The sequence below is a fragment of the Pichia kudriavzevii genome, chromosome 1, assembly GCF_003054445.1.
Source record: "Pichia kudriavzevii chromosome 1, complete sequence".
In the NCBI taxonomy this organism is placed as follows: Eukaryota; Fungi; Ascomycota; class Pichiomycetes; order Pichiales; family Pichiaceae; genus Pichia; species Pichia kudriavzevii.
Window position 1 is genome coordinate 1,032,984 of NC_042506.1, and position 24,295 is coordinate 1,057,278.

Consider the following 24,295-nt stretch of genomic DNA (forward strand, 5'->3'; position numbering starts at 1 on the left):
ATCATGAGCAACATGCCGTGAATGACTAATCGCTCTCTACGTCTCTACGTCTCTCCGTCTTCATCTTCATCAAAATCAATACCAGTGATGGAGAATGCCAATCCACTTGTATTGGATTTTTCTTTTGGAAGAGCAGCACTAGGGGGAGGAACATGGGTAGAACCGGCAGTTAGCGTGTGAACTTTTGCTAAACCTCTATCTGGTGGTCCACCTGCAGTGTTGGCATTCAATGGACCAAGTGTAGTATTTGTCCGTGTCTTTACAAGACGACTTAATTCACCTTCAGACACTGTATTGTTCTTGCTCTGCTTGAGCTCTTGTAGATTGATATGACGGGACAAATGACCGCTCCTCATACTGCTCCATCCGCTCCGAAGACTGCTTGAGCCTGGAATATTGAATCCATTTGGCGAAAGGAAACTCATGTCTTCACTGTACTCCAACTCGTTCGATTCATTATCGTCTGTTATGTCATTATTTTCATTGCTACTTGTGACACTGCCATTGGTTTGACCTCCATTTCTCAATGCCGCACGTAAACTACCATTACCTGGAAGAGATAGAAAACTGTTGCTTGTCGACATCACCATATGATTGGTGAACGGCTTGGGGATCTTCTTGGCCAAAGAAGATGTTTGAGACATACTAATCCTATGGATCCATTGGGAAACCGAATCGATATTCGATAGAAGCTCATATAATTCCTCGTTAGTTAATCCGTGTGAGCTTGCTGGACTCGTTGGTGTGTACCCAATATACTTAGGCCACATTTGTTTCTGTTGTGAATACGCAATCTTAGAATCAATCAATGCAGCTAAAGAAGAACCCCCTTCAATTTGTGTTGAGAGAACACCCAAGAGCAACAACGATAACGGGTATTTGAAATCTTCTTCATCCGCCAACCAGTTTGATGAGAATTTTAGATAATTCAGCAAAAAGTTTATTTTGAAAGTTTGTGCCATTGTTGTACAAGTAATCGAAATCTGTTTCTTAACTTCGTCACTTGGAATAGACGATATGATTTTCTCAATTCCTTCAAGAAATAAAAATAAGTTGTTGTCTATATTATTGAGGATACACATTTCCACATTGGGAATGGAGTAAACCTCCTGTCGCTTGCCTGGTACTTTTTGATTTGCCTCTTCTTGATACTGTTTATCAAATAGATAAAATTCGTCAATCAGCTTCAACCATAACAACTCTAATGTATCTTTAATATTGGCAAATGCATCGAAGGGGAATAAAATGTATAGATGGTTGAATGTGGATAGAACAAATGGTGATATCTTGAGTCTAACCTCTGGTTTCTCGGAAATTATTAGAATGTCCTTGATATCGGCAATAATAGCCTCGGTAAAATGAAAAAATTGGGATTCAGTTAATTTATTGGAACCATTATTAGTGTATTCATAGTAATATGAGTTTAAGAAACACGCCAAAATATCATCCAACTGAGTGTTATAATAGATCCTACTAGCCAAGTTTACAAGGACTTCGGAATAGGAACTTTTTAAAGTTTCTGAGTCATTATTAATAATCATTGATTTTTCAAATTGTATGACTTTGTTAACGATATCTAACACTGGCAATCCAATAAACTGGAGTACTGGGTTATTGAGTAGGTTGGATACGATTTTCAGTAAATATTTAGAAACTTCCACCTCGTGAATATCGACATACTTGTCCGTTTTCTGAAGGAATAGAATTAAAATCCGATGTCTTAACTCAATGTGCGTCTTCCTGGTACATATAGCGAAGATTGCATTGGACCAACGGATTTCGGCATTTTCCTTCAAAATGTAGGATAGTACGCTGTTTGTAGATTCGTCCAATTGGCGTTTCGATGAAGTGTCAAAAAATGACTTCAAGCATTGGATTGCATGTTTATCCAAATCCAAATCATTTGGCGACAGTTGAGTACTGGTAGTTTGTGTTCTGATCAATTCATCGTCAAATCTTGTATCTTTCAACATGTTCAAAATCATGTCCAATGATTTTTTGATTAGATTGATCCTTTCTAGGTGAACAAAAGAAAAGTCTATATAGTCTGCAATCGCCAAAGATGTATTCAATGAAATACGTAGCCACTCCTTTTGATTATTATGGGAGAAATCCAAAAATTTATTCAACACAGCAATAAAAGTCTTCAAAACATTGCTGTCTAATGAAAGAATTTGTCTTTGCGTCGGTTGAATCAATGCACAATATTTCACAAAAACTTCATTGGCCAATTGACAAACTGACAAATCTCCTAGACTTACAACGTCATTCATAATACTCAGAAAATATGGTGTCAAAAATCCAATATCCTCTGAACATTTTTCAATAAGTTCTTGTAATATGTAGAGCGTGACCTTCAAATGTCCCACCCTCTTGTGCGATATATCTGACGCAGTTTTCTTCAACAAGAAGATACCGACTTTCTCTAACTTGGTACGACGTGAAGACGCATAGAATACAAGGTAACTCAACTCGGCCTGGTTGGGTTTGGTTTCGGCAATACTAAGTTTCGGTGACGGGTAGCATTGGAGAATAAGTTTCTGGTGTTTCTGCTTGAAGAAGGAATGCATCGTGACTCCTCACGTCCCGTTGTTCCTGTGCACTCTCAGAGAGAAGTCTCTGATTGTCCACGGCAAATTTGTGTATTCTCCTTTATGACAACCTGCTTTCTCCAGCAATGTGAGGGACCATTATGAATTTTCACAACAGAAAGGTGTGCGGATTTTACACTTTTCTAAAACTGTATCCCCGGTATCCCTGTTGCTTCTGCATTCCATATAATTTGCGTGGTTGCTTTGTGATGTGATCCTTGGTGCTATTGCTGTAGTTACGTATTCTAGCGATGGTAATAATGACCTCTTGAGATTTCTCATTATAGAAATGGATTCCTTGTTGGTCATAGGGGTACCCCGGTAGCATCTTTGAAGTAACAGTACAAACTACATATGTAGAAACTAGATAATGAAGTGCCAAGACACATTCCCTATTTGGTTTGTCAGTGAGGGTCCCATCTAACGACATGACACTGATCAGATGTTGTCTGTGAATGCGTGCATATCCCAAAATACGTTTCTGAAACTGGATCATCGTAAATGGATCCCTGTCGAAGGTGGACTTTAGAACCTTTTCACCTTATAAGTGAATGTTGAAACGGTTGCTTGTGTGTTTATATATTAAAATACGAAAACTAACTATTAATTTATACAAACATTATATACAGAGCAAAAAAACCATCACATAACCAGGACGTTTGCAATGCTCGGTTGTGGACAGTGTGAAAGCTGCATTTCCTTGGATATTACCACAGGGTATTCTAACAAAATAATAGACAAATATGATAGAGGTTAAGAGCAGTGTAATTGATGGAAGATAAACCCTTAGGGGTGTCTCTGTAAGATAACATTCTATGGGTTATTTGGAGGCGGGAGTAAATGGGATCCCTTGGGAATCACATTGGCATGGTCAACTGCCAATACCTTCATTAATTTTTGTTTATTTTTATTACAATCATTGTTTTACAAGATAACAAATACTTATAATGAAAGAACAAAAACAACCAGTATTTTACTTTAAAACGGAATTTGGGATGATATTGAGGTCACGGGTTTTGACCTGGATATTAAGACTATCAAGATTGACAAGAAAGATGAGTTAGTCGCTGAAGAAAAGCTAGTGAAGATGTGAAATGATAAGATGCTAGGAGTCAAACAAAAAAAAACAACACAAATTTGGCTATACACAAGTAAAGACTAAATGTTCCTACCTGCAGACATGCCCAAGTTTGTTGGCCTGTATCTTTGATTATGTCGATGTAATAACTCCCGAGATCCAAAGCGGCAGTAACTTACTCAGCATAAAGTTGTGGAATCAAGATTATCTATCATTCATAGATAAAATTGATAGAAATGTAAGAGAATATAGACTACTTGCAAATCAACATACCTGAGTGGAAAATAGCCAGATTTAATTTTCAAGAAAACAAGCTTCCAGTTCCAAGTAATCTAGTCTAATGGCTAAACTTCACTCCAGTTATATTAAAGACAAGTGAAGCCCCTATTTCAGCAATAAGGATTCGGGTGAACACGCAAGACAAAAAAGTTAAAGTAGAGTTTAGTGCAGTTGATGTGGCAAATGGGCAGAGAAGAAAAGGAGGCGCACAGCAAAGCTGTAAGATTCCTTTGTACCAATAAAAAACTCCCTTTCAGATTCCGTAGAGAGTAAAGGAAGAAAAAATGAAAGAGCTTTTAAACCTGGAATATGGGTTTCGCCCTCATAAATTTGGTGTTGACAAGACATCCTCCAACCTAAAACATGATATTTCGATGTACAAAACCAATACCAAGAAGCTAAAGCGTAGGAAATTGTTAGATTATGAAAGAAATTGTTGCAAATTCGCAAACAAGAGCCTATTGACAACGCTAAAAATTGGAAACTGCAATGTGATCAGAATAAGCACAGCCAAAAATACCAAGATTAATTTATCAAGCAAAGAAACTTCCATGAAAAAGAACCAGGAGGTTGAGGCGTGCCAAAACCCATCTATAGGAGTAAATGTATGGAGTTTTCTCTGTTTTCTAAAAGTATGGAGGATACATGCTGAATGTGATGAACACTTTGTTGGCCTGAAAAAAAAAACGATAGTTAGCCCAGGGTGTGATTGTCAACAATATGTGTAGTATAGCATTTGAGAGTGTATGTAGGTTCAGCACCATGTTTTCTATACTGGTCTATTTGTAAAGTGAATATTAAATCACCCACTATATGTGGAGGAATGTATAATAGCACATGTGTCTTTGTTTACCCAAGCGTGACTAGGAACTCGAAAACTCCTTTATGGATTATAACTTTTGTAGTATTAGCGTTGACTCTATCACCTCAACGGGCATAAAGAACCGCAAAAGTTTACTATAGGCAAAGCAAAAAGTTCCATAAAGACCCACATTAGTGGATCGTAGGAGAGTTCCGGTGTAACAATCCTTCCAATATATCTAAGTTAAAACACACAAAGCAATTCCCTTCTTATGTAGTTAATTCCTCTGTGATGTTTCTTAAAAGAGCTTTATCGCTACTGTTCATATCTTCTGCTGAGTATATTGACACAAGATATCCGAACATCATCGTCTAAATATATAGGCAAGTATATGTACCCTAGTATGAACTCTTCAAATAACTTTGCCAGTATGTCAAAGTCCGGAAAGAAGGATCAAATTTACGGCTGTAAATTTCATCCAATCCATCGAGAGGCAACTAGGCAGAAAATAGAGGGCATAAAACCCAAATGTGTTAGAGCGAAGATTTCCAGTGTTTGGAAAAAAAAAACGTGTAATCGGATACATGTTTTGTTTAGTTTTTACTTTTCAGGCTTTGAGATTAAGATTTTGAATTGTATTTTTATTATTGATCATTTATTTCTACGTTTGAACCCTTTGTACCTGTAGATCTTCTGATTCTCAAAGACTGTTGTTTTCTCAAAACTGAAACATTACCTTTTTAATCATTAGATAAGCCAAAATGCCTCCAGTATATGTGAAAGGTGGAATGTGGACAAACGTAGAGGACGAGATCCTCAAAGCGGCAATTGCAAAGTACGGACTCAACCAATGGTCCCGAGTATCATCACTTTTGACGAGGAAAAATGCCAAGCAGTGTAAGCTTAGATGGAATGAATGGCTTGATCCACGGATTAAGAAGCTGGATTGGAGTCCAGATGAGGACAAGCAGTTGCTCAATTTAGCCAAACTTAGACCAAATCAATGGACCTCTATTGCCATGTTTCTAAAAAGAACTGCCAACCAATGTATCGAAAGATACCAGGAGTTGCTAACAGGCCATTTAGGTGATGGTGAAGGTGAAGGCGCTTTTCTTGTTGGTAATGTCGAATCAGGCGAGGCTAAAGGTACGTCGGCCTTCAGTGGGTTGAACTTGAATCCAGAGTCAAAGCCTGCACGGCCAGATTTGGAGGTTATGGATGAAGATGAGAAGGAGATGATTAGTGAGGCTCGAGCTAGATTGGCAAACACACAGGGTAAAAAGGCCAAAAGGAAAGCAAGAGAGAGGGTATTAGAAGAGAGTCGTCGTGTTGCTGAGCTCCTCCGACGTAGGGACTTGAAACAGGTAGGTATTGATGCAAAGCTGAGGCCGAAGAAGACATTCAAAGAGCAGATGGACTACAATGCTGATATTGCATTTGAGAGACGCCCTGAGAAGGGTCCGTTCGATACAAGTGAGGAAGTTCAATTGAATGAAAGAGAGAAGGTATTGTTTGATCGAAACACCCAGGTGAAGGGGACATTTAACCAAGAAGTTGAAGCTCAAAAGCGGAAGGAAAAGAAGAGGAAAGAACACAACAAGAGATTGGTAGAATATACACAATCCAAGAGAAAGCGGGACGAAGAAGATGATGAAAATGAAGAATTATACGCAAAGGAGATGTCTAAACGGAGGCGCTTAGATTTTAATACGCCTGGAAGTATTACTGATTTGGATGATATTGTGGAAGATGCTGTTCAAGATTTGGATGCAAGGAAAAGTATAGTTTTATCAAGAAAAAAAGACGTCATTTCCAGTTTTGATATCAGTAAAGCGGAGAAGAAGGAAGAAAAGAAGCGTATCAAAGAACAGCGCAAGCACCTCCACTCTCTTTTAGATTCACTGCCTACCCCTGATGATGATTTCGACTTTGATGTCGAAATGTTGGAAAACGACGAAATGGTCCAGGGAGACTCTACGAAAAAGCCTCGGTTGATTGCCATAGATAAGAATGAACAGAGACGGGTCGAAATACAGAAACGCAAATTATTGCTATCCCAAATCAATGAATTGGTAAGCCCACAAGTTGCAAAACGTAAGAACTTACCACTCATCAAGAGCGCTAGTGTAAGCGGCTTAAATGATGAGGCTAAGCTAAAGTTATTAGATATTATTAAGGGACGACTCCCGGATTACCATGAATCCACACTGGAAGAATTGAAAGCTCACATTTCTGCTTGGGAAGAAGTTGAACGGCGGACCGAGCAATGCATCACTGAAGATGGTAGGTACGACAATATTGAAACAAAGGTAGAACTGCCGAATCATGAACTAATCAAGATGATCAAATCATACACTGAAGAGTCTTCTAAGTTCGAGGCCGATATAAAGGATATATTCAACAGAGACACTGATAGAGACGTGGTCGCCAAAATTCTCAATTGCCAGTCTGAATTGGAACAGATTGAAAATGAAATTTGGACAAACGAAGAAATTTACAAACTTGAAAGGGAATATATAGACTCACGTAAATCTCAGCTGCAAGCTTCACTTGATAAACTCAACTGCCTTATTAATGGCTGACCGGGCCGATGATCTAAATGTTGAGCATACAAAACCATCCCATATGCACCGTTTGTATTGTGTAACATATACAGGAGTCAACTTGATAGGAATTGTGTATTAATATTTAAAAAGTGACTAAAAATCCATTACAAAATGTATGTATATATGTACGTATATTTATATATATAAATATATATAAATATTTGTGTAGTCAAAGGTTTATTCATCGTCATCTAAAGCTAGTGCGTCGAAGGCATTGAATTTAGAAACTTGTGTGATTGCGATGGTATCCCTGGCATCACCAACACTGCTTTTACCCGATGAAATTTTGGCCGCATTGATTCTGATTTTACCTGTTGCTGGCTTACCCTTCTTGTTGTTTGCAGCTGCGGGTTCGGTTTCGGTAGATTCCTCAACAACTGCACTGTCAGAATTGACTGTACCTTCAACTGGATCTTCGTTTGCGTGTTTCTCTGTCACTAATGTAGTCCATCCGTCTTCGTCGACAATTTCCTTTGGTTGTTTTTTCTTCTGTGGTCTGCTGTGGTTGAAGGACTTACGGCGTGGGAAAGTTTCGTCAAGATGTCTTAGAATTTCAGTGACTGTTGCCACGAGGTTGAGGAAAGGCTGAAGATCAACGCCCTCTGGGAGGCATGCATTCTTCTCAAACGAGTAGAGTTCTTCGATAGTGTATGTGGTTGCCATTTCTGCGCTTGTGACGAAAAGATGGCAGAGAGTTTGACAATTAGACTTTGTCCTCCCCTCTATGTTTTTGATAATTATTGAAACTCTTCAAGAAAAAAAACAGAGAAACTGGAGAAGAAAATTCGAAAAAAACCAAAAATTCGCCAAAATGAAAACCGAAAAAAATTAGTGAAATATTTTTTTTTTTTGTTTCATCATAAAACTTGATCAGTAGAATCGGGATCTTTTTAAGGCTTTAAAAATCTAGACATATCTTGGAAGGTAAAATGGCAAAGTCGTTATTAAAAGTGGAAAAAAAAATTTCCAAGAGTAAGAAGTCGTTGCATCCAAAGGGAAGAAAAGCCCAACACCTTGCACGTGCTTCTTTGCGTGAGGAAAGAGTCAACAAGAAGAAACTCATACATACCATGAGAAAGTCCGAAGAGAATTTAATTGTTGATTTTTTCCAGGAATACGTCAAAGCAGCCAAAGAGGAGGAATCGTTTGATTTGGGTACGATGAAAAGTCTCATTGAATCGTTCATTGACAGAGATCACGACGAATTAGAACAGTTGAGGAGTGCCAGAAGACCTGGAAGACCGACTACAAAGAAACAAGATTTGCTTGAGTTCAGGCTGAAGCAAGAAACACACGTTTATGAGACGGGGTGGAAGGTTCCCGACCTTAGAGATGCGGAAAATGTACAGAAATTAAGAGCCTGGGGTGGTGGACATGGCGGTTTGACATCTATAAAGTTCATTCTCGTTAAAAAGCACGAAAGTGAAACTGGTGACGTTGAAATGTCATGAGTGTCATTTGTTTTTACGTACAACGTACTTTGCTGTTCCCAAATTTTATTTACTATATAAATCCACTGTAATATGATGCGGTCCCCACTGTCACGCCTATACTTAAGCCACCAATAGCCAATTTTTTGATAATTTGTCTGTAGTATTCTTGCTTAGATTTGACCATGACGATTTCTTTTTCTCTGGCCAGTACAGGAATCCATCCTCTGCTAACAAACCTGACAAAATTCTTCTGGAAGCTCTGCGGGCTTTTTAGTTTTGGGAACATAGTAAACACGTTTTCAATCTCACCATCCCATACAACTCCATCAGCATTATCCAACACACTACTCGAACCATCCTGATAGACCATTACGGCGAACATGGGATCTTTCACTCGTAGTGAATCCTGTAGGGCAATGCATCTCCGAAATAAAATATCGTTCAAATGGATTTGCGTCCCAGGGATGCACTCTGGATAGAAGAAATCGCCACGAATCAAAGTATTTTCACCATCCATCATACTCTTGGTGAGTTCGTAATTGGTTTTAGCCCTGAATACAAGTTCTTCTCTGTACTTACTTGTCTCGTTGGCAGAAGTAAGGAAATTCTGTAATCTGTCTATATCCTTCTCCTCTAAAATTGCGTGGTTAATAGTCGGATGTGCTTGCAGCATTGTCATTTGAGGTAATACATGGACAATAGAGCTCCGGTGAACTTTCCCTAATCTCTTCAACATACTAACATAACCTCCATCATTATGGCCTGCATAAGCAGCAGCTGCTTCGTTCTTCTGCTTAACACCAGCTTCTTTATCTTTTCTCACTTCCCGTTCATTTTCATTCTCACTGCCTTCTTCCCAATTAGAGTCTCCAAAATCCTCTTCAGAGTCTATTATTGAAAAATCGTAACCTGTTTCTGTATCCTCGGCAACGTGTATTCCATTATTAGACAATGTGTAATTCCATACAAGCCAATTCCGCTTCATATAAAGGCCAATAATCCCCCGAATTGCGTAATCTTCCTTCCTTATCCCCTTATTTGCCTTCGCTGCCGCAATTTTGAGCAACTGTCTTTGCTTAGGCGTCAAGTTTGAGTGGATCTTATTGATTTTTGACGATCCGGAAATATATTCTTCCAAGATGTCCATGGCTTCGGATTTCGATATGTGAGACTTTATTTCGTTGCCTTTAGCCTGAACAAATTTTACAAGTGCATCCATTTCTGAACTGTATTTGGACCTCAGTATGTTGTATCCCGGTGGGGGTGGTGCTGTTGCTGCTGCTATTGGATATTTTATGGGTTCCAATGTTGAGGGACGTGGATTATTTGCAAATTTATCAAGCACATGGCCGATGGTTTCTGAGGAATGCTTGATTTGGTGTAAACCTCTTATACTCCGTATAGGTCGTATATATTTGAACATTGTTTGTTGTCTTATAATAAACTTAAACTATGATGCATATGTTCCTGGTACAATCGATCCCTAAATGGCCACCAAACGAAGCCTCGCAATTCATTTTTTTAAAAAAAAAGGTGCATAATTCATTAATGTGAAATGGTTGATTAAGTGGGGTTTATTAAGAGTGCCTTTTACGTATAAACACAATTAAATTTATATAAGATAAAATAAAACAAAAATGTAAAAGATGAAAATTATTTGTACAAAACATTAAAACACATGAACTCTAATAAGACATAACCATGTGTTCCATGATTTTATGATAAATAACACTGTAGCAATCATGACTTTTTCTTGCCGATTCCCAAGAAACCTCTCTTTTTCTTCTTCTTCTCGTCATTTTCCTTTGATTGAGGAATATATGCAGGTGTAGGAGCAGGTGTTGCTTCAGGAACAGGAACTAAGTCAACAGGTGCTTGCTTTGGTAAACTACCAGAACTTCCGTTAGATGGACCATCACTACCACTACCATTCATTGGAGGTGGGGATAATGAAGCCTCTGCACCAAATTGTGATGGTGCTTGTGACATTCCTTGAGGTTTCTTGAAGTTGGAGTTGGATGGCATCTGTCTCAAATTCTGAGACGATGCGTTACCCCTCATGTTTCCCTGTGGATTCATGGACATACGGTTCAATTGTAACATGTTTGAATTAGAACGGGACTGGGTCATTCCAGGATATTCATTCACCAGTTGGTTCGCCATAATGGCTGTACTCTTACGAGAGCTCTTACGTGACGTTGGTTTGAATTGTCTGTTTCCCATAGTTGGAACAGCATTAGCTGAGCCCATGCTATTAAATGAAGTGTCAAAATTATTCATACCATTCATACCGTTCATGCTACCCATACCGCCCATGCCACCCATGCCATTCATAGCATTCATGCCGCCCATGCCGTTCATGCCACCAGGACCATTCATGTGACTTGTACGAGACATGTAAGAAACATCGTCTCTTGAACTATATGGATTGGCTGGTTGGAATTGCTGAGAATACTGCTGATGCTGATGCATTGGTGGATAGTTGTTCATTTGTTGTTGCTGTTGTTGTGGAGGAGGTCCACCATAATAGCTTTTACGACCCTGAGGTTGTTGATTAGGTAACTGATTAAATAGCTGTTGATTTGGTGGTAACCCTTGAGGAGGCAATCCATGAGGTAAACTCTGTTGAGGAACCAAATTTGGGGATGGTGCATCCTGTTGATGTGACTTTGTGAAGGGAGGTTGTAAATTTCCAACCGACTGCCTTCTACTCGAAGAGTTCGGAGTTTGGTTGATAACACCATACGATTGGACCATATCAGACAACTCTTCCATTTCAGGATCAATTTGAGGATCCGTTGATGACCTGTTCAAAGTCTTTTGTTGATACTGAGCTCTAGGTGGTGTATTACTCAACCGATTTTGAGGAATAGCTTGGTTATTTATATTTGAAGCAGAAGTAGAAGGAGGAGATGGGTTAGATAATAATTGGTGATTCTGAGCAATTTTCTTTTCACGTAGACTATTCTCTAAAACCAATTCATCCTGCTTTAGTTTTAATTGACGAACATTCTCTGAATTCTTACGTAACCAAAAAATTGAAGTTTCATTATCTAAAGTTGAAAAATTATTAGTGTTATATTTGGACATGACCGCATAAAGAAATTCTAAGTAAGGGGTCTTGACTTGGAAATCATCAGCAATTAAAATAGGTTGTAATAATAAAAGATCCAAATATAGTTGATTTTGATTGAAAAAATCATAGTATAATTTAGGAGCTTCCGATGCATCATCACTAAGTTTAACAGGAGGGTATAATTGTGATAGTCTTAACAATAGAGAATCTTCGTTATCGTATGAATTGAATAGTTTACAACCCATTGTCTTGATAACGGTGATAATTTCAAAAATTAAACCGGAGATTAGGGGTTTAGCCAAAATTTGTCTTTGTAAATCAGAAGGGAAGGGATTTTCAAAAATTATCGATAAAGGTTCGACTGTAATTTTAGGCAATGCAAATTTCCATTGGTAAGATAAGAATTCCAGAGGAGTGTTCAATTTATAAACATCAATTTTAGCACTTTCAAACAAATCTGCAATCTTGTTAATAAGACCAATTTCAATTGATGTATAGCTATTTTCCCTTCCGGACTTACCAACATAGACTAATTCAGATTCCTTCTTAGACTTGTATAGCAAAAAGTTTTTATTTCCAACTTCTCTGACATCGAAGTCGGACATTATCGATATGATTGGAACCAACTCGGCATCATTCTCATTCAGTTGTAAGGACATTTTGACAAAAGGTTCCAAATTAACAAAGTTAGTTGACTCGACAATGATTGTTGGTACATTGTGTTTGTCCAGTTGATACTTGATGATCTGATTCAAAGAAGAGCAAATTGTAGACAATGATTGTAAGGAAATTGCAGATAAAAAGATAAAATCCAAATGGTTATTTTTAGCATGAAGAATGTAGTCATCAAGGGTTTTGAATACATTATTTAAAGAATAACGTTCGTTACCAAACTGCTCGGAAGACCAAGAATAGAATGTTTGATTTGGCAATCCATTAGGTTGGTAGGACGCATCTGATAAATCGGTTGATTCAACCAAGGACAAATCAACGGAATTAGAAGCATTTAACCTCCAATTATAAAATGCAATATTGGGATGACATCCAATTGAAAGAATGGAGTAAGGGGCCATTGTAAAAGTTTTCTTGGTTTTTGTTGTTATTAATACTTCTCTTTTCTCTCTTTATTGAAAGAAAGAATAAATCTATTTTTGTTTTCGTTAATATTTGTATTTTTTATTTACCAATTTTCTGTGTATTGGTAGTGGTATGACTTGATTCCACTAAATGACAGCAATAGGGAGAATCAACAGTTATTTCTTTCGTTGTTTTAATAACTTATAAAGTGAGGGGATGAAAGATTGGACTGTTCCGTTTCCTCTATGGTGATTGAACGATTCCAGTAGATATACACAAAGGGAAACAAAAAATCACTCCCGAGACAAATCTAGACAGTAATAAAGAAGGACACGGTAGGTACCTTGAAGGGGTGCGGTGAATACTAACTCGGAACAAGTGGATTCTTTCAAGTGACTGGGAGAGAGAAAGAGACAAGAGAAAGAATAGAGAGAAATGGAAACCAACTAGAGGTGAAAATAAGACAATCAAGTTAACAAACCAAACAAACTAAACAACAAACTAAACAACAAACTAAACAAACAAACAAACAAACAAACAAACAAACCAAACCAAACAAATGGACAGAAATGAAAGACACGACATCCAGTCTGAGAGCGTCTTGTGTGAGAGAAAGTAAAAATAGCAAAGCCGAGACCCGATTGCCAAAAAGGGGGACGTGAAACTGAACCTGGGCGAGTGTTCTTATTGCACTGTAACCCATTTCCCCCCTCGGCTCGCGAAACGGTTCCTTTTTTTTTTTTTCTTCACCCCCCCCCCCTTCTCTAATTCTGCATTTTTCTGACATTTGTTGAAGAAACTTTGTGCGATTTGTACTGAAATGGATATAAATTTCATATGGTTTGCCACTATTACAAACTCAAAACAACTCTGAACATACGCAAAACAATAGGCAAAGCTATAGGTACAACTATAGACATACTCAAGTAAAGGAAAGACTCCAAAAGGCATTGACACTAGGTTTTTGTTTGTTTGTTTTTTTTTGCTTTATTTGATCATCTTCTTTTCCTCATGATGAACACCACACAGAAATACTTTCTTTTAACAGACACGGCAGCCACCCTCTTTTGGACATATGTTCTTGCCCGACTGGTTATTCTATACCCACTAACAGGTGCCCGGTTCCTCCCCGGCGGCTTGGCCGACTTCTATCTCTCTGTTCTCGTGGGGACATGTGCCCTGGAGCTGTTCAACTACGCGTCCATCTTCAGACACGTACGTGGAACTCCAACTATCTACAACGCCTTACCTAAACCGTACTGGGTGAACCTCCTCCTGACCAATTCGACAAGACTCCTCTTGGCGTTTGTCATTTACAACTATCCCAAGGTGGCAAGAACAAATGCCTTCCCCCTCTTGGTGGCGTCGCAATCAATCAAGGAACTGTTTCGTTGGTATTACAACATTGAAAAGGTCCGTCTCTATAACAACGTGTCCAAAACTGCCGTGGCTATAAGGAAAATCACATTTCTCATTGCCACCCCATTGGAAGCCAGCTCCATATTTTATATTTTATTCCAATCCTTACCTGTGGAATCGTATCAAGACGCATTGCTTCCTTACGACACGCGGATCAAGACCTTGCTGAAAGCAATCCTGTTGGGATACTTCCCCGCCTTCTACGCCCTGTACAAAAGATCCATCTACAAGTACTTTTTTGTTCATTCTAGGGAGACCTACCAAAAGAAGCAAAAGTAGCTTGAAAAGGCTCAATGAATTGAAGGCTCGGCTGTTTGGTGGCTCTTTTATCCACAAGGCGCGTAAATTGCAATTATTAGAGGGCGTGTCAAGAGGACAAAGAACAAAGGACAAAAAAAACAGGGAAGAAGAAAGAAGGAAAAAATTAAAAGGGAAGACAAGTTGTGGTAGTGGAAAATCCTCATGAAAAAAAAATAAAATAAAATAAAATAAAATAAAATAAAATAAAATGAAATAAAATAAAATAAAATAAAATAAAATAAAATAAAATAAAATAAAATAAAATAAAATAAAATAAAATAAAATAAAATAAAATAAAATAAAAAATTACTCTGTAGAATTCCACATGGACACATTCTCAACTTTATTGTTTTTGTTTTGACTGAATTTCTGGTTTGTTATTTTTTTGTTTTGTCTTGTATTTTGAAGATTCTGACACATCACATTTATAAATTCATGTATAAATATACCAAAAGAAACTTATCTGCAACTGTATAACTTTTTCATTCTTCTTTTTTTTTTGCTTTAAAAACCCTTGATACTATCATTAGTCCTACACTATGTCAAACAATGAATCGTTGATTCCAAAGCTTTGGAAAACGCCCAACTCTTCGCCATCAAGGTCATCCTCGCAGTCAAAACGTGCGTCCGGATCGCCAACTTCTCCCTCCCGAATACCGATTCTGCCATCGTATAAACAGAGAAACAATGGTGGCAACATGGCCGTCTATAGAAACAGAAATAAAAACACGTCTGTTGATGATCATCTCTCGCTGATCCAGTCCCACTTGAGTACCGAAGTGGCTGCTGAGCGGGCATCAATTGCCATGGCCAACAAACAGATTGACCAGCAGCTGGATTTAAAACGTAAACATGAGCGCCATTTGAAGCTATTACAAAGGGAGTTAAATAATGTGAATGCAAGATTACAAGAGTATCAGCTAGGTATACCGATTAAGGAATCGGAGTTGAAGAGTGAAACAGTGAATGTCGAAAACCAGATAGACGAGTTGGAATCCCAATATGAACTAAAGAAGATGGAAATTACAAAGAAATTCATACATGATGAGGAGAGATTTGTAAAAGATTTGGATGCCTTAGTGGAAGATGCCCAAACTGAAGATTCTCAGGCACGAGATATGAAGCTTGCAAAGCTGGAATTGTTGAATGAGGAGAAGAAGTCTTTAATGGAAAAGATTGGTTTGGCCAAGGGAGCATTTGCGGAGGAACTGCAAAGTCTCAAGGAGAAATATAAAGATGAGGAGGATAAACAACGGGCTAAGTTGGGAAATTTAAAAGAAACGGTCCTTTCAGAGCGCAAGAAATTACAGAAACAATACGATTCTCTAAAGCGTGAATATGACGATTTAAAGGAGAAGGATATCTCAACAGACGGAGAAATCCTTCGTTGCAAATCAAATATAGAAGCAACGGAAAAGTCCATTCAAGAGCTAAAATATAGGTTACTTGATCTCCGTACGCTAATTGACCATCTTCAGTCTGATCTGGAGACTGCTTCTAGTTTGTGTACCGAGTTTGAGAACGGCGAATTCCAGTCGACTAAACGTGAGTGGGAGGAAGCCAATGATTGTTTGCAACTAGAACGCTACAAGAGGCTAAAGCTAGAAATCCAAATTAGAAATGTAAGTGGAATACCAAGCATTCTAATCATGGAATCTAAGCTTAACCAATCTTTCAAACAATCTAAATTAAGGGAATTTCTCAAACCTGATAATTATGACTGGAAACTGGAAGTACTCACCAACATGGAAAACTCTTTGAATGGAATATCACAGTCTCTAATAATATGTAACGAATCGGACACTAAATTGGCAGAAATGGCTCAACAGGTTCAATCACACTTACAAAAAACGGTTGCAAATAATGACCGATTCAAAACTTCTCAAGTTTCAATCGAAATCCCTCTATTGTCTGACTTGAGGAAGACATATCCTCAAATACCAGATATACCGACCTCCTACGCAGCAATATTGTTGGATAACCATAACCCCATAACAGGGGCATCTAGATGCTCTTTAATATTTATGGTGCATATTTCAAAATCAATTCAACTTTCAGAATTACCATTATTCACAATAACTCAAACAAATCTATGTGCTACAAATGTTACAGATTCTTGGGAACCAGAATTGATTCGAATTACTGGTATACCACCAGTAACCTCAAGGAAAGCTTACGAGTTTCTGAATTAACCTCCAAATGTTCCTAGGTTTTGCCCATTTTTTACTTTCATTCTTCTTCTTTTTCGCTTTGATATACATCTACATTATATTATACTGATGCAATCTATAATATCAGGATCTATATTTTCCTATATAACAAAAACAATCTAATTCTATTAAAATATTTCATGATATTTATTATCATTCAAATACTGTGCAATTTGCGTACTAAAAAATTGGGAAACTGCTTCCGGCTCATATACACTCAATTTCTTGGCAAACTGACAAAACTCATATGCAGCGGATTCGGGAACAATGCTATCCTTCCGATAATCTCTATGGTTGACGATCATCTCTCTCATGAATTTTGCAGTTGTTAATATTGAGCCACTGGCTCTTCCCGAAATGAGATTGAAATACATCTCTAATTTCTTTGATGAGACAGTGTCAATTTCCGGGAAGGCAATATCAACATATTCACGTACAATCGGTAGGAACCCTTTGAAGTTAGGAGAACCATTGAATATCTCATTCAATGATAATTCTTTAATAGTTGCATCTCCAGAATCATTAATGTTGGTTCGTATAAAGAACAGATCGTTATTGACTGCATCTCTATGATGGGCTCTCTTCATATTTTCTTCTACTTTAGATATTGGTAGGTAGTTGTTTAGTTGGAAATGTAAAATTGCACGACTTAATAATATAGAAAACACAGAATACGCTGCATTCTCGAAATCGGTAATTGAGATTTCCATTGGTCTTAATTCAACCCTCCATCCTGGTTTGTTTGAGCCCGGTGTGGAATCTTGTGATGGAACCTTGAATCTAAGGGTTTGCCAGTTGGTTGATTGGATGTTCTCAAAATGATCCATTGAACTTTCGTTATCCTGCTCTATCCTCTCAGAGAATAAAACTAGTGGATCCCTAATGAATAAATGCGCAAAATGTCTAGACAAATCTTCATCCATACCATTCTGTATTAACCGATTCAGAATTTCCTGATTTATTGGTACATCAATATCATTGTATTCTGATTTGAAGAATTTTGAGCCACCTAAATATTGATCGATTGAATCATATCTAGATTTAGGAATCTTTTGCATCCTTGACTTTCCCTGTAGGTGATCTTCATGGCCACCGTATAATGGATGTTCTGGTAGTGCTTCTTCGTTCCTTTCAAAAGGAGTTCTATCATCAACCGAGGCAGAGATAACATTCCACCTAACATCTTGGTCGGCCAAATGTCCCCTGAAAACAGGTGCTGCGGCAGTAACTGCCAACATAAAAGGCGCAATATTAACCAAGGAATCAAAGAGGTAGCGTGCATCGTTGATATTCTTTGCCTGCATTGTGACTTGTAAACAAGATGAGCCCATACCAAATCCCATTGAATCCATATATATATGACCGGGTTTAGCAGCTGGATGAAGGAAATTATAATGGGCCTCCTTATCAGAATAGGGGAAGAGCGATCTTCTTGGAATAGAAGGATCTCTTGCATCCAAAGATCTTGTATTGACATCCTTATAGAGAGGGATATTTATTGCAACCTTTTGGCCACGGCGACGACGGATGTTTGCCGTCAAAGTTGGGAACCTTACATGCTTATTGATGATTTCATCGGGCAAGAACAACGATTTTGATGAATTCCCCTGAACAATAGTTGAAGGAGAACAAAAATCTTTGACCCCCATCAAGGGGAACGAAGTCAATGTCAGTGGATAAACGTTTGGATCCTCAATTTCCTCAATCGCCAATTTACGTCTAATATGCATATTCTCCTCGACATAGAAATAATCCTTCAGGTGATCACCATTGTATGGTCTCAGTGGAGTTGCCTCAAGCATAAAACGTCCGTATTCGGGATGAAAAAGCACGTCATTATCAAGAGATTTCTGGAAACTCTTACCCTCTTCTGATAAGTTATCCAAGACGAAATCGTGATCAATAGACAGTTTTAATGATTTCTCCCTCTCATTAAACGACACCATCATATATTCAATCTCATCGCCCCAATAAAAGGTATCGTTGTCCCTGGGCTGTGAAATCCGATAAGAATTGAGTAGCTGAGTAATACCGTTTTCCCTCACATGATCAGCCAATTTCTTGGACTCGTTCCAATGGAGTGGTGTACCTAAAGACAACAATCCCATTACTCTCAAACTAAAGCCAAAGTTCAAGAAAACTCAAATAATCAGACAAACTCTAAATAGATTAGCTTGCTATTTCGTTGATTAACAAACTCCTTGGCTGGTTGTAATGAAATATTACAAATCTTCACGAAAACAAACGGGAAAGAAAAAAAAAATAACCAAAAGGGCGCTTACTAATAACCCTAAATAACCTTTTCGTAAACTGCGGTGTACAGAATCTGCGAGCTATGTGTAATTATATGCCACCCGGAGAACAGCAATACCAACCTGTGGACGAGAGTAAATAGAAGAACGACACATTAAAGAAGAAGATCTACTAGTTGAAACTACAACAACTCAAAAATTTCATTTCTCTCTTAACGCCATACTAGTCAACTGTCTTATTAATTGAAAAATCCCATTCTTATTAAATCCGCTCTGCTCGCATTTTTTAACCTATTCGGTCTTTGGCTATAGAGCCACAGTTATTTATCGTATTTACTTGATTTACTAACACACTTTCTTTGTTTGTCTCATTGTCTTGCACATATTACAGCTTGGAGAGACTCTAATGGAGCTCGTTAGATGCTGGCGCTAGGCCATGGTCGGGGCCAGCATTGAGATTGAGATCGAGATCGAGATAGGAATAGAGATTGAACATGAAATTAGAATTGGAGGGGGGGATGCAAACTGTTGTGAGCCCTCCCCCCATTTATTACTTCTGTAGGTTTATTCGTAGAATTTGCCATATCTTATGTCCTAGAGATGTTTATCTGCAAAATGAGAGTGACTGGAAAATAAGGGTCGACTTTTTACGGAAATCGCAAATACCAAACTCGAAATCGCTACATGATTTTCTTTTTTTTTTTTGAGAAATTTTTATTTTTTTTTTTTTTTTAAGTAATGAATTTATGATACCAATTTTCACTTTTTTAAGTACTTGTTTGCTTAATTTAAATGTGTTTTTTTTTTCTTTTAAGACACCTTCAAGGCCTTGTACGTTCCATTCATTCAAGTTCAGTACACTGCAAACACCCCACTTGAAGCAATCTCAAAATGTCGTTGGAAACCCTAGACTTGGTGGTTCCTGGCGATTCGATCAAACTTGCGTCAAGTAATAACATCACACTGGGCCCAAACATAGTTGTGGCTGGAGATTCTACATTGCATCCAACAACAGCTGGTTTCTTTGTTTCGAAAAACACAAACAAGGCCACGACGTTGAACTATGTCGAGTCGGCACGCGGTAGGTACGTCCCGCAAGTTGGCGATTTAGTGCTTGGTACAGTAGTTGGACAATTTGGTGATTACTATCGTATCTCCCTAAACGAAAACAGCGTTGACGTAATACTCAACATTTTCTCATTCCCCAATGCATCCAAGAAAAATCGACCTCGTTTGCAAGTTAGAGAACTCATATATGCTAGAGTCGCCAGCACTGAGAAAAATGTAGATGTGGAATTGAGTTGTATTGATCCGGTCACTGGTAAAGATGGCGGGTTTGGTCCCTTGAACGGCGGTTACGTCTTCAATGTATCTACCGCATACTCGAGGTTCTTGTTGTTCACTCCAAATGCGCCTGTGCTGAAGAAAATGGTGGAAAAATTACAGTTTGAAATTGCCGTAGGTGTCAATGGGAAGGTTTGGGTCAAATCAGATACTCCCAAGTCAACCATGCTTTGCGCCGAAATAATATCGGAATCTGAAAAATGGAAACAGTCGGAAATCCCTGAAAAATTTGAATTGCTTCTGAAAAAGTTCAAAAAGTTGTAAGGTAAACCACGCAAGGTACTATAAAATGCATCACCATTGTATACTATCTATATTCGTACATAAATATATATTTCTTGAAAAGGAGGGGAAAAAAAAACACTCCATGCTGCCAAACTAATTTTGCAGTCCTCCAACATTTTCTTTAAGTGGGTTGTTGCCAATTCTGGAAAAGCTGGTATAGTGGTAAAAATCATGAGCATCAGAAATGGCTGACAAACTGTTACTCCCGAGATTAGGGGTGGAGTCATTTGAATGGTTTAAAGCAAGTGCATTTTGTTCGTAGTGACTTGCATTGAAGAACGAAACATCTCGGGCATGTTTTGACTGGTGGGTCTCCTTAAGAAGTTTAACTTGATGTCTGTATTTCTTTGAATCACTCATGTTAAGAAATGGATTCTCTAAATACTTATACTCCTGTATCAGCTGTCGATAATAGTTCTTTTTCACATCGTTTTCTTTGCTCTTCGGGAGCGGATCTTCATCCATAGTAGTAGAAGCAAGCTTTTCTAATCCTACAACTGGAATTTTGGAGTTGATTCCAAGGGACTGATTGTAGAGCTCGATATTTTCATTGCTGACTTTTGGTAAATCCACGCAATGATTTCTGAAAAGTCCGGAGAGCTTTGATAAATCTGGTAAGTCCCTTTCAAAGACAGAAAGAGACTCATCTACGTTAGTCTCTTGCTTAAAAACTGATATGTTATCGAGTTTCTTCTCTTTTTCGTTGTTTTCTAACTTCTCAAGCAACATACCTGAAAATGTTTCTTCGTTGATCGTAGATTTGATTACAGGAAAAGATATGAACCCCTCTTCCCCTTTGTCCTGCATACCACGATAATGATCATCAAAACTTTTCTTTATTATTTCATAATATTTCTCTGTTTTACTCAATAACTCCAAAGAATGCAATAGCAAAGTACATTCTTCAAACATTAGTTGTTTTTCTTGGTCATTTTCTATGTAAACTTTCCTAAGACTTGCATACTTCTCTAACAGTAGATCTTCTTCATCTTCGGATAAAGAATCTCCTGCAACAGCATCTTCTTGCCCTTGCGTGGCATATAGAATACGAAGTTCTCTATGAGGTTTGCGAGATTTGAATGGTGAAAAATAATTGTCATCTTCATACTCTGGATCAAAGATTAATCTAGGTGATGTGCCACGTAATCTCTCACTAAAGCTTCCAAATTTGCTTCTTCTGGGTAGCTCACTACTGGTTTTCCCGTTATTGCAATTGTTTCTCCCTTTGAATAACGAAATAATCCCAAGTCTTGTCGGATTGGACGATCCAATTGAAGTTTTCTCTTTCTTGTTTTCATTTTCACCGAGTGCTTGCTTGTAATAATTATGCTTTTGGTCGTTGGGGTATGAATATTGCCTTGTTGAGTTCATAGTAAACTCAAATAGCTCATTCAAAGAAACGTAATTGCGATAACCATACTTAATGTTCCAGTAATTTTCAAAGCATCCGGGATAAGGGTCGACTTTTATCACTAGCAATCCTCTCTTTTGCAACTCTAAGATTGTTCGGTCAGGCACATTTCTTTCCCATTCTTCATTCTCATGTTGTTTTCTGTCAACAAGGAAGTTATCATTGAACCAATGTGTATAAGAATTTGTGCCATTAAGTTCTGAAGTTATTCTTCGGTTATGTAAATAATAGTCAGTATTCATCTCCCATAGCATTGGCTGTTCCGGTGAATAAACATAATTCCCCAAAAAAAGGTTGATTGCATCTTGACGCTGGGCGTCCACAAACGAATTGCTATAAAATCTCTTTATAGACTCTATCATATCCCTTGAATGTGAAGACCATTGGTTTATTTTCCTATAGGTTTGCAAAGTATTCACCAAGTGGGATCCGCCATATTGTAGAGCTATAGTGTCTCCATGGTCGTGGAACATTTCCGTAAGTACGTTGGTGACATCACTGTCATACTCTAAGTAGTTCTCCTCAATTATACCCAAGGCATGAAGTTGATGACCAAGTGCACGTTTCCCAATAACAAATTGGGCGGTGTTTGTTCGGTCTAGGCAATCAACACAATTCGTACGACAAATTCCTTGTTGAAGCTGGGTATCATGAATTGTTCTTCCGTTGTGGAAAAAACCCGTTGTATTCAACGATCGTTCTGAATAGTTCTCCAACCACTTGATAACATCTTGACTTCTTGATTTGGCTGCACGTGACATATCCCATGCAGTGTAGTCAAGTTTTTTATTTTCTGGCAAAAACTGATTCAAATAATCAACACATTGGTTAAAGGCATCTAATAGTTTTGTCTCACGTGGTGTCTTTTCACGTTCTTTGATCAAATTAAGAATTTGAATAGGTGTCCCATATCGCTCAAATAGGTTATTAAAATGTAAGGCAGCCCTGGAAAAGTAGGGATCGATTACACTCAGTTCGATCGGTGGTTTAGTCATCCTCAAATTCGGTACTGTTTCTTGAGACCATTGTAACGGGATAGATCCACGGTGCTGGACAAATGATGTGTATCTTGGATTGTTGTAAAAACCAGCAGCCGGATCATGAAATGATGATGTCAACATATCTGCTACTATTTGCTCCGTTTCAACTTCATTGGCAACATCACCTTCATCGTTCACACCCCTTTTGAAAAACCTAGCGCCTGCATAACGGTGTGATCTTCGTGCAATAAGAGTGATATAAAATTGAATTTGAAAAACTGAATTCTTCACTTGGTCAACAAAGCCGTGAATTATAGGTTGAAACCAATCGTATACTTTATCAAACGTTTGAAATATCGGTTCAAGTAGTGCACCATTCCATATGAACCTTTCATTGAATTCAAATACGTAAGAAAGTTCAGTGTCTCCATTCATATGCAACGATTGACGTTTGTTTCTCAGCATGTTAGTTTGTAGATTATTGGTCAAATCATAACTATAACTAAAGTAAAATGTTTTATTTAGATCGATATTTTGGAAAGTTTGAATGTACCTGGTTTCCAGCGGACTTTTCTCTACTTCTTTTGGATTGTTTGTCACGGAAATTAGTTGAGTATCTTCAATATGGTATATTTCGTGAGATCCCAACACTGCAACTTCTCTTCGCTTCTTAACAACAAGTAAGTAGTAGCATTTTGTAAATCTGATAAACCCAAGTAGCCCCACAGCAGTCAATTTCTTAACTAGTCCACCTTCACTGGAGTCCTCGATCCCGTTCAATACTTCCATGATTTCATTTCTCGTAAAATAAACGTTATCCTCCATAACTATCAATTTCTCCGTACTTGTCAAATCAATTTCCAAAATTCGAAATACTGTTTCTCTAGTATTACTGCCAACTATATACATCCTCAAAGTTGTTACATAGATGGTATACTTCGTTAAAATAAATTTGCGGGGCCTGGGAATGATAGGGTTAGACTCAACCCTTGCATCATCAACTTGGTTCTGTAAAATTGTACTATGTGAATCATTGAAAGACACATTTTGGTCGTTTAATGGTGTTGTCGATCGGGAGAGTGGCATTGCTCAATTTTAACTATCCTTTTGGGGGGGGGACTGGAAAAAAGAAAAACAATTCTTAATAGTAGA

At 38.0% G+C, this 24,295-nt stretch overlaps 11 protein-coding genes across 11 annotated transcripts; 5 read left to right on the plus strand and 6 right to left on the minus strand.

The window, feature by feature from the left end:
* Positions 1 to 44: 44 nt before the first annotated feature.
* Positions 45 to 2,570, minus strand: C5L36_0A04690 (uncharacterized protein; the record flags this gene model as incomplete). The annotated part of the gene is made up of 1 exon (XM_029463488.1): positions 45 to 2,570. One exon carries the CDS (start codon positions 2,568 to 2,570, stop codon positions 45 to 47), a length of 2,526 nt encoding a protein of 841 aa, XP_029319348.1.
* A 2,941-nt stretch (positions 2,571 to 5,511) lies between these two features.
* C5L36_0A04700 (uncharacterized protein) lies at positions 5,512 to 7,332 on the plus strand (the record flags this gene model as incomplete). The annotated part of the gene is made up of 1 exon (XM_029463489.1): positions 5,512 to 7,332. One exon carries the CDS (start codon positions 5,512 to 5,514, stop codon positions 7,330 to 7,332), a length of 1,821 nt encoding a protein of 606 aa, XP_029319349.1.
* A 201-nt stretch (positions 7,333 to 7,533) lies between these two features.
* On the minus strand, positions 7,534 to 8,019 carry C5L36_0A04710 (uncharacterized protein; the record flags this gene model as incomplete). Its single annotated transcript, XM_029463490.1, has 1 exon — positions 7,534 to 8,019. The coding sequence occupies one exon, from the start codon at positions 8,017 to 8,019 to the stop codon at positions 7,534 to 7,536; it is 486 nt and encodes a 161-aa protein (XP_029319350.1).
* Positions 8,020 to 8,285: 266 nt separating this feature from the next.
* On the plus strand, positions 8,286 to 8,807 carry C5L36_0A04720 (uncharacterized protein; the record flags this gene model as incomplete). The annotated part of the gene is made up of 1 exon (XM_029463491.1): positions 8,286 to 8,807. One exon carries the CDS (start codon positions 8,286 to 8,288, stop codon positions 8,805 to 8,807), a length of 522 nt encoding a protein of 173 aa, XP_029319351.1.
* Positions 8,808 to 8,859: 52 nt separating this feature from the next.
* Positions 8,860 to 10,212, minus strand: C5L36_0A04730 (uncharacterized protein; the record flags this gene model as incomplete). Its single annotated transcript, XM_029463492.1, has 1 exon — positions 8,860 to 10,212. The coding sequence occupies one exon, from the start codon at positions 10,210 to 10,212 to the stop codon at positions 8,860 to 8,862; it is 1,353 nt and encodes a 450-aa protein (XP_029319352.1).
* Positions 10,213 to 10,529: 317 nt separating this feature from the next.
* On the minus strand, positions 10,530 to 12,938 carry C5L36_0A04740 (uncharacterized protein; the record flags this gene model as incomplete). The annotated part of the gene is made up of 1 exon (XM_029463493.1): positions 10,530 to 12,938. One exon carries the CDS (start codon positions 12,936 to 12,938, stop codon positions 10,530 to 10,532), a length of 2,409 nt encoding a protein of 802 aa, XP_029319353.1.
* Positions 12,939 to 13,956: 1,018 nt separating this feature from the next.
* On the plus strand, positions 13,957 to 14,640 carry C5L36_0A04745 (uncharacterized protein; the record flags this gene model as incomplete). Its single annotated transcript, XM_029463494.1, has 1 exon — positions 13,957 to 14,640. The coding sequence occupies one exon, from the start codon at positions 13,957 to 13,959 to the stop codon at positions 14,638 to 14,640; it is 684 nt and encodes a 227-aa protein (XP_029319354.1).
* Positions 14,641 to 15,200: 560 nt separating this feature from the next.
* C5L36_0A04750 (uncharacterized protein) lies at positions 15,201 to 16,853 on the plus strand (the record flags this gene model as incomplete). Its single annotated transcript, XM_029463495.1, has 1 exon — positions 15,201 to 16,853. The coding sequence occupies one exon, from the start codon at positions 15,201 to 15,203 to the stop codon at positions 16,851 to 16,853; it is 1,653 nt and encodes a 550-aa protein (XP_029319355.1).
* A 146-nt stretch (positions 16,854 to 16,999) lies between these two features.
* Positions 17,000 to 18,979, minus strand: C5L36_0A04760 (uncharacterized protein; the record flags this gene model as incomplete). Its single annotated transcript, XM_029463496.1, has 1 exon — positions 17,000 to 18,979. The coding sequence occupies one exon, from the start codon at positions 18,977 to 18,979 to the stop codon at positions 17,000 to 17,002; it is 1,980 nt and encodes a 659-aa protein (XP_029319356.1).
* A 1,035-nt stretch (positions 18,980 to 20,014) lies between these two features.
* Positions 20,015 to 20,731, plus strand: C5L36_0A04770 (uncharacterized protein; the record flags this gene model as incomplete). Its single annotated transcript, XM_029463497.1, has 1 exon — positions 20,015 to 20,731. The coding sequence occupies one exon, from the start codon at positions 20,015 to 20,017 to the stop codon at positions 20,729 to 20,731; it is 717 nt and encodes a 238-aa protein (XP_029319357.1).
* Positions 20,732 to 20,845: 114 nt separating this feature from the next.
* Positions 20,846 to 24,229, minus strand: C5L36_0A04780 (uncharacterized protein; the record flags this gene model as incomplete). Its single annotated transcript, XM_029463498.1, has 1 exon — positions 20,846 to 24,229. The coding sequence occupies one exon, from the start codon at positions 24,227 to 24,229 to the stop codon at positions 20,846 to 20,848; it is 3,384 nt and encodes a 1,127-aa protein (XP_029319358.1).
* Positions 24,230 to 24,295: the final 66 nt, after the last annotated feature.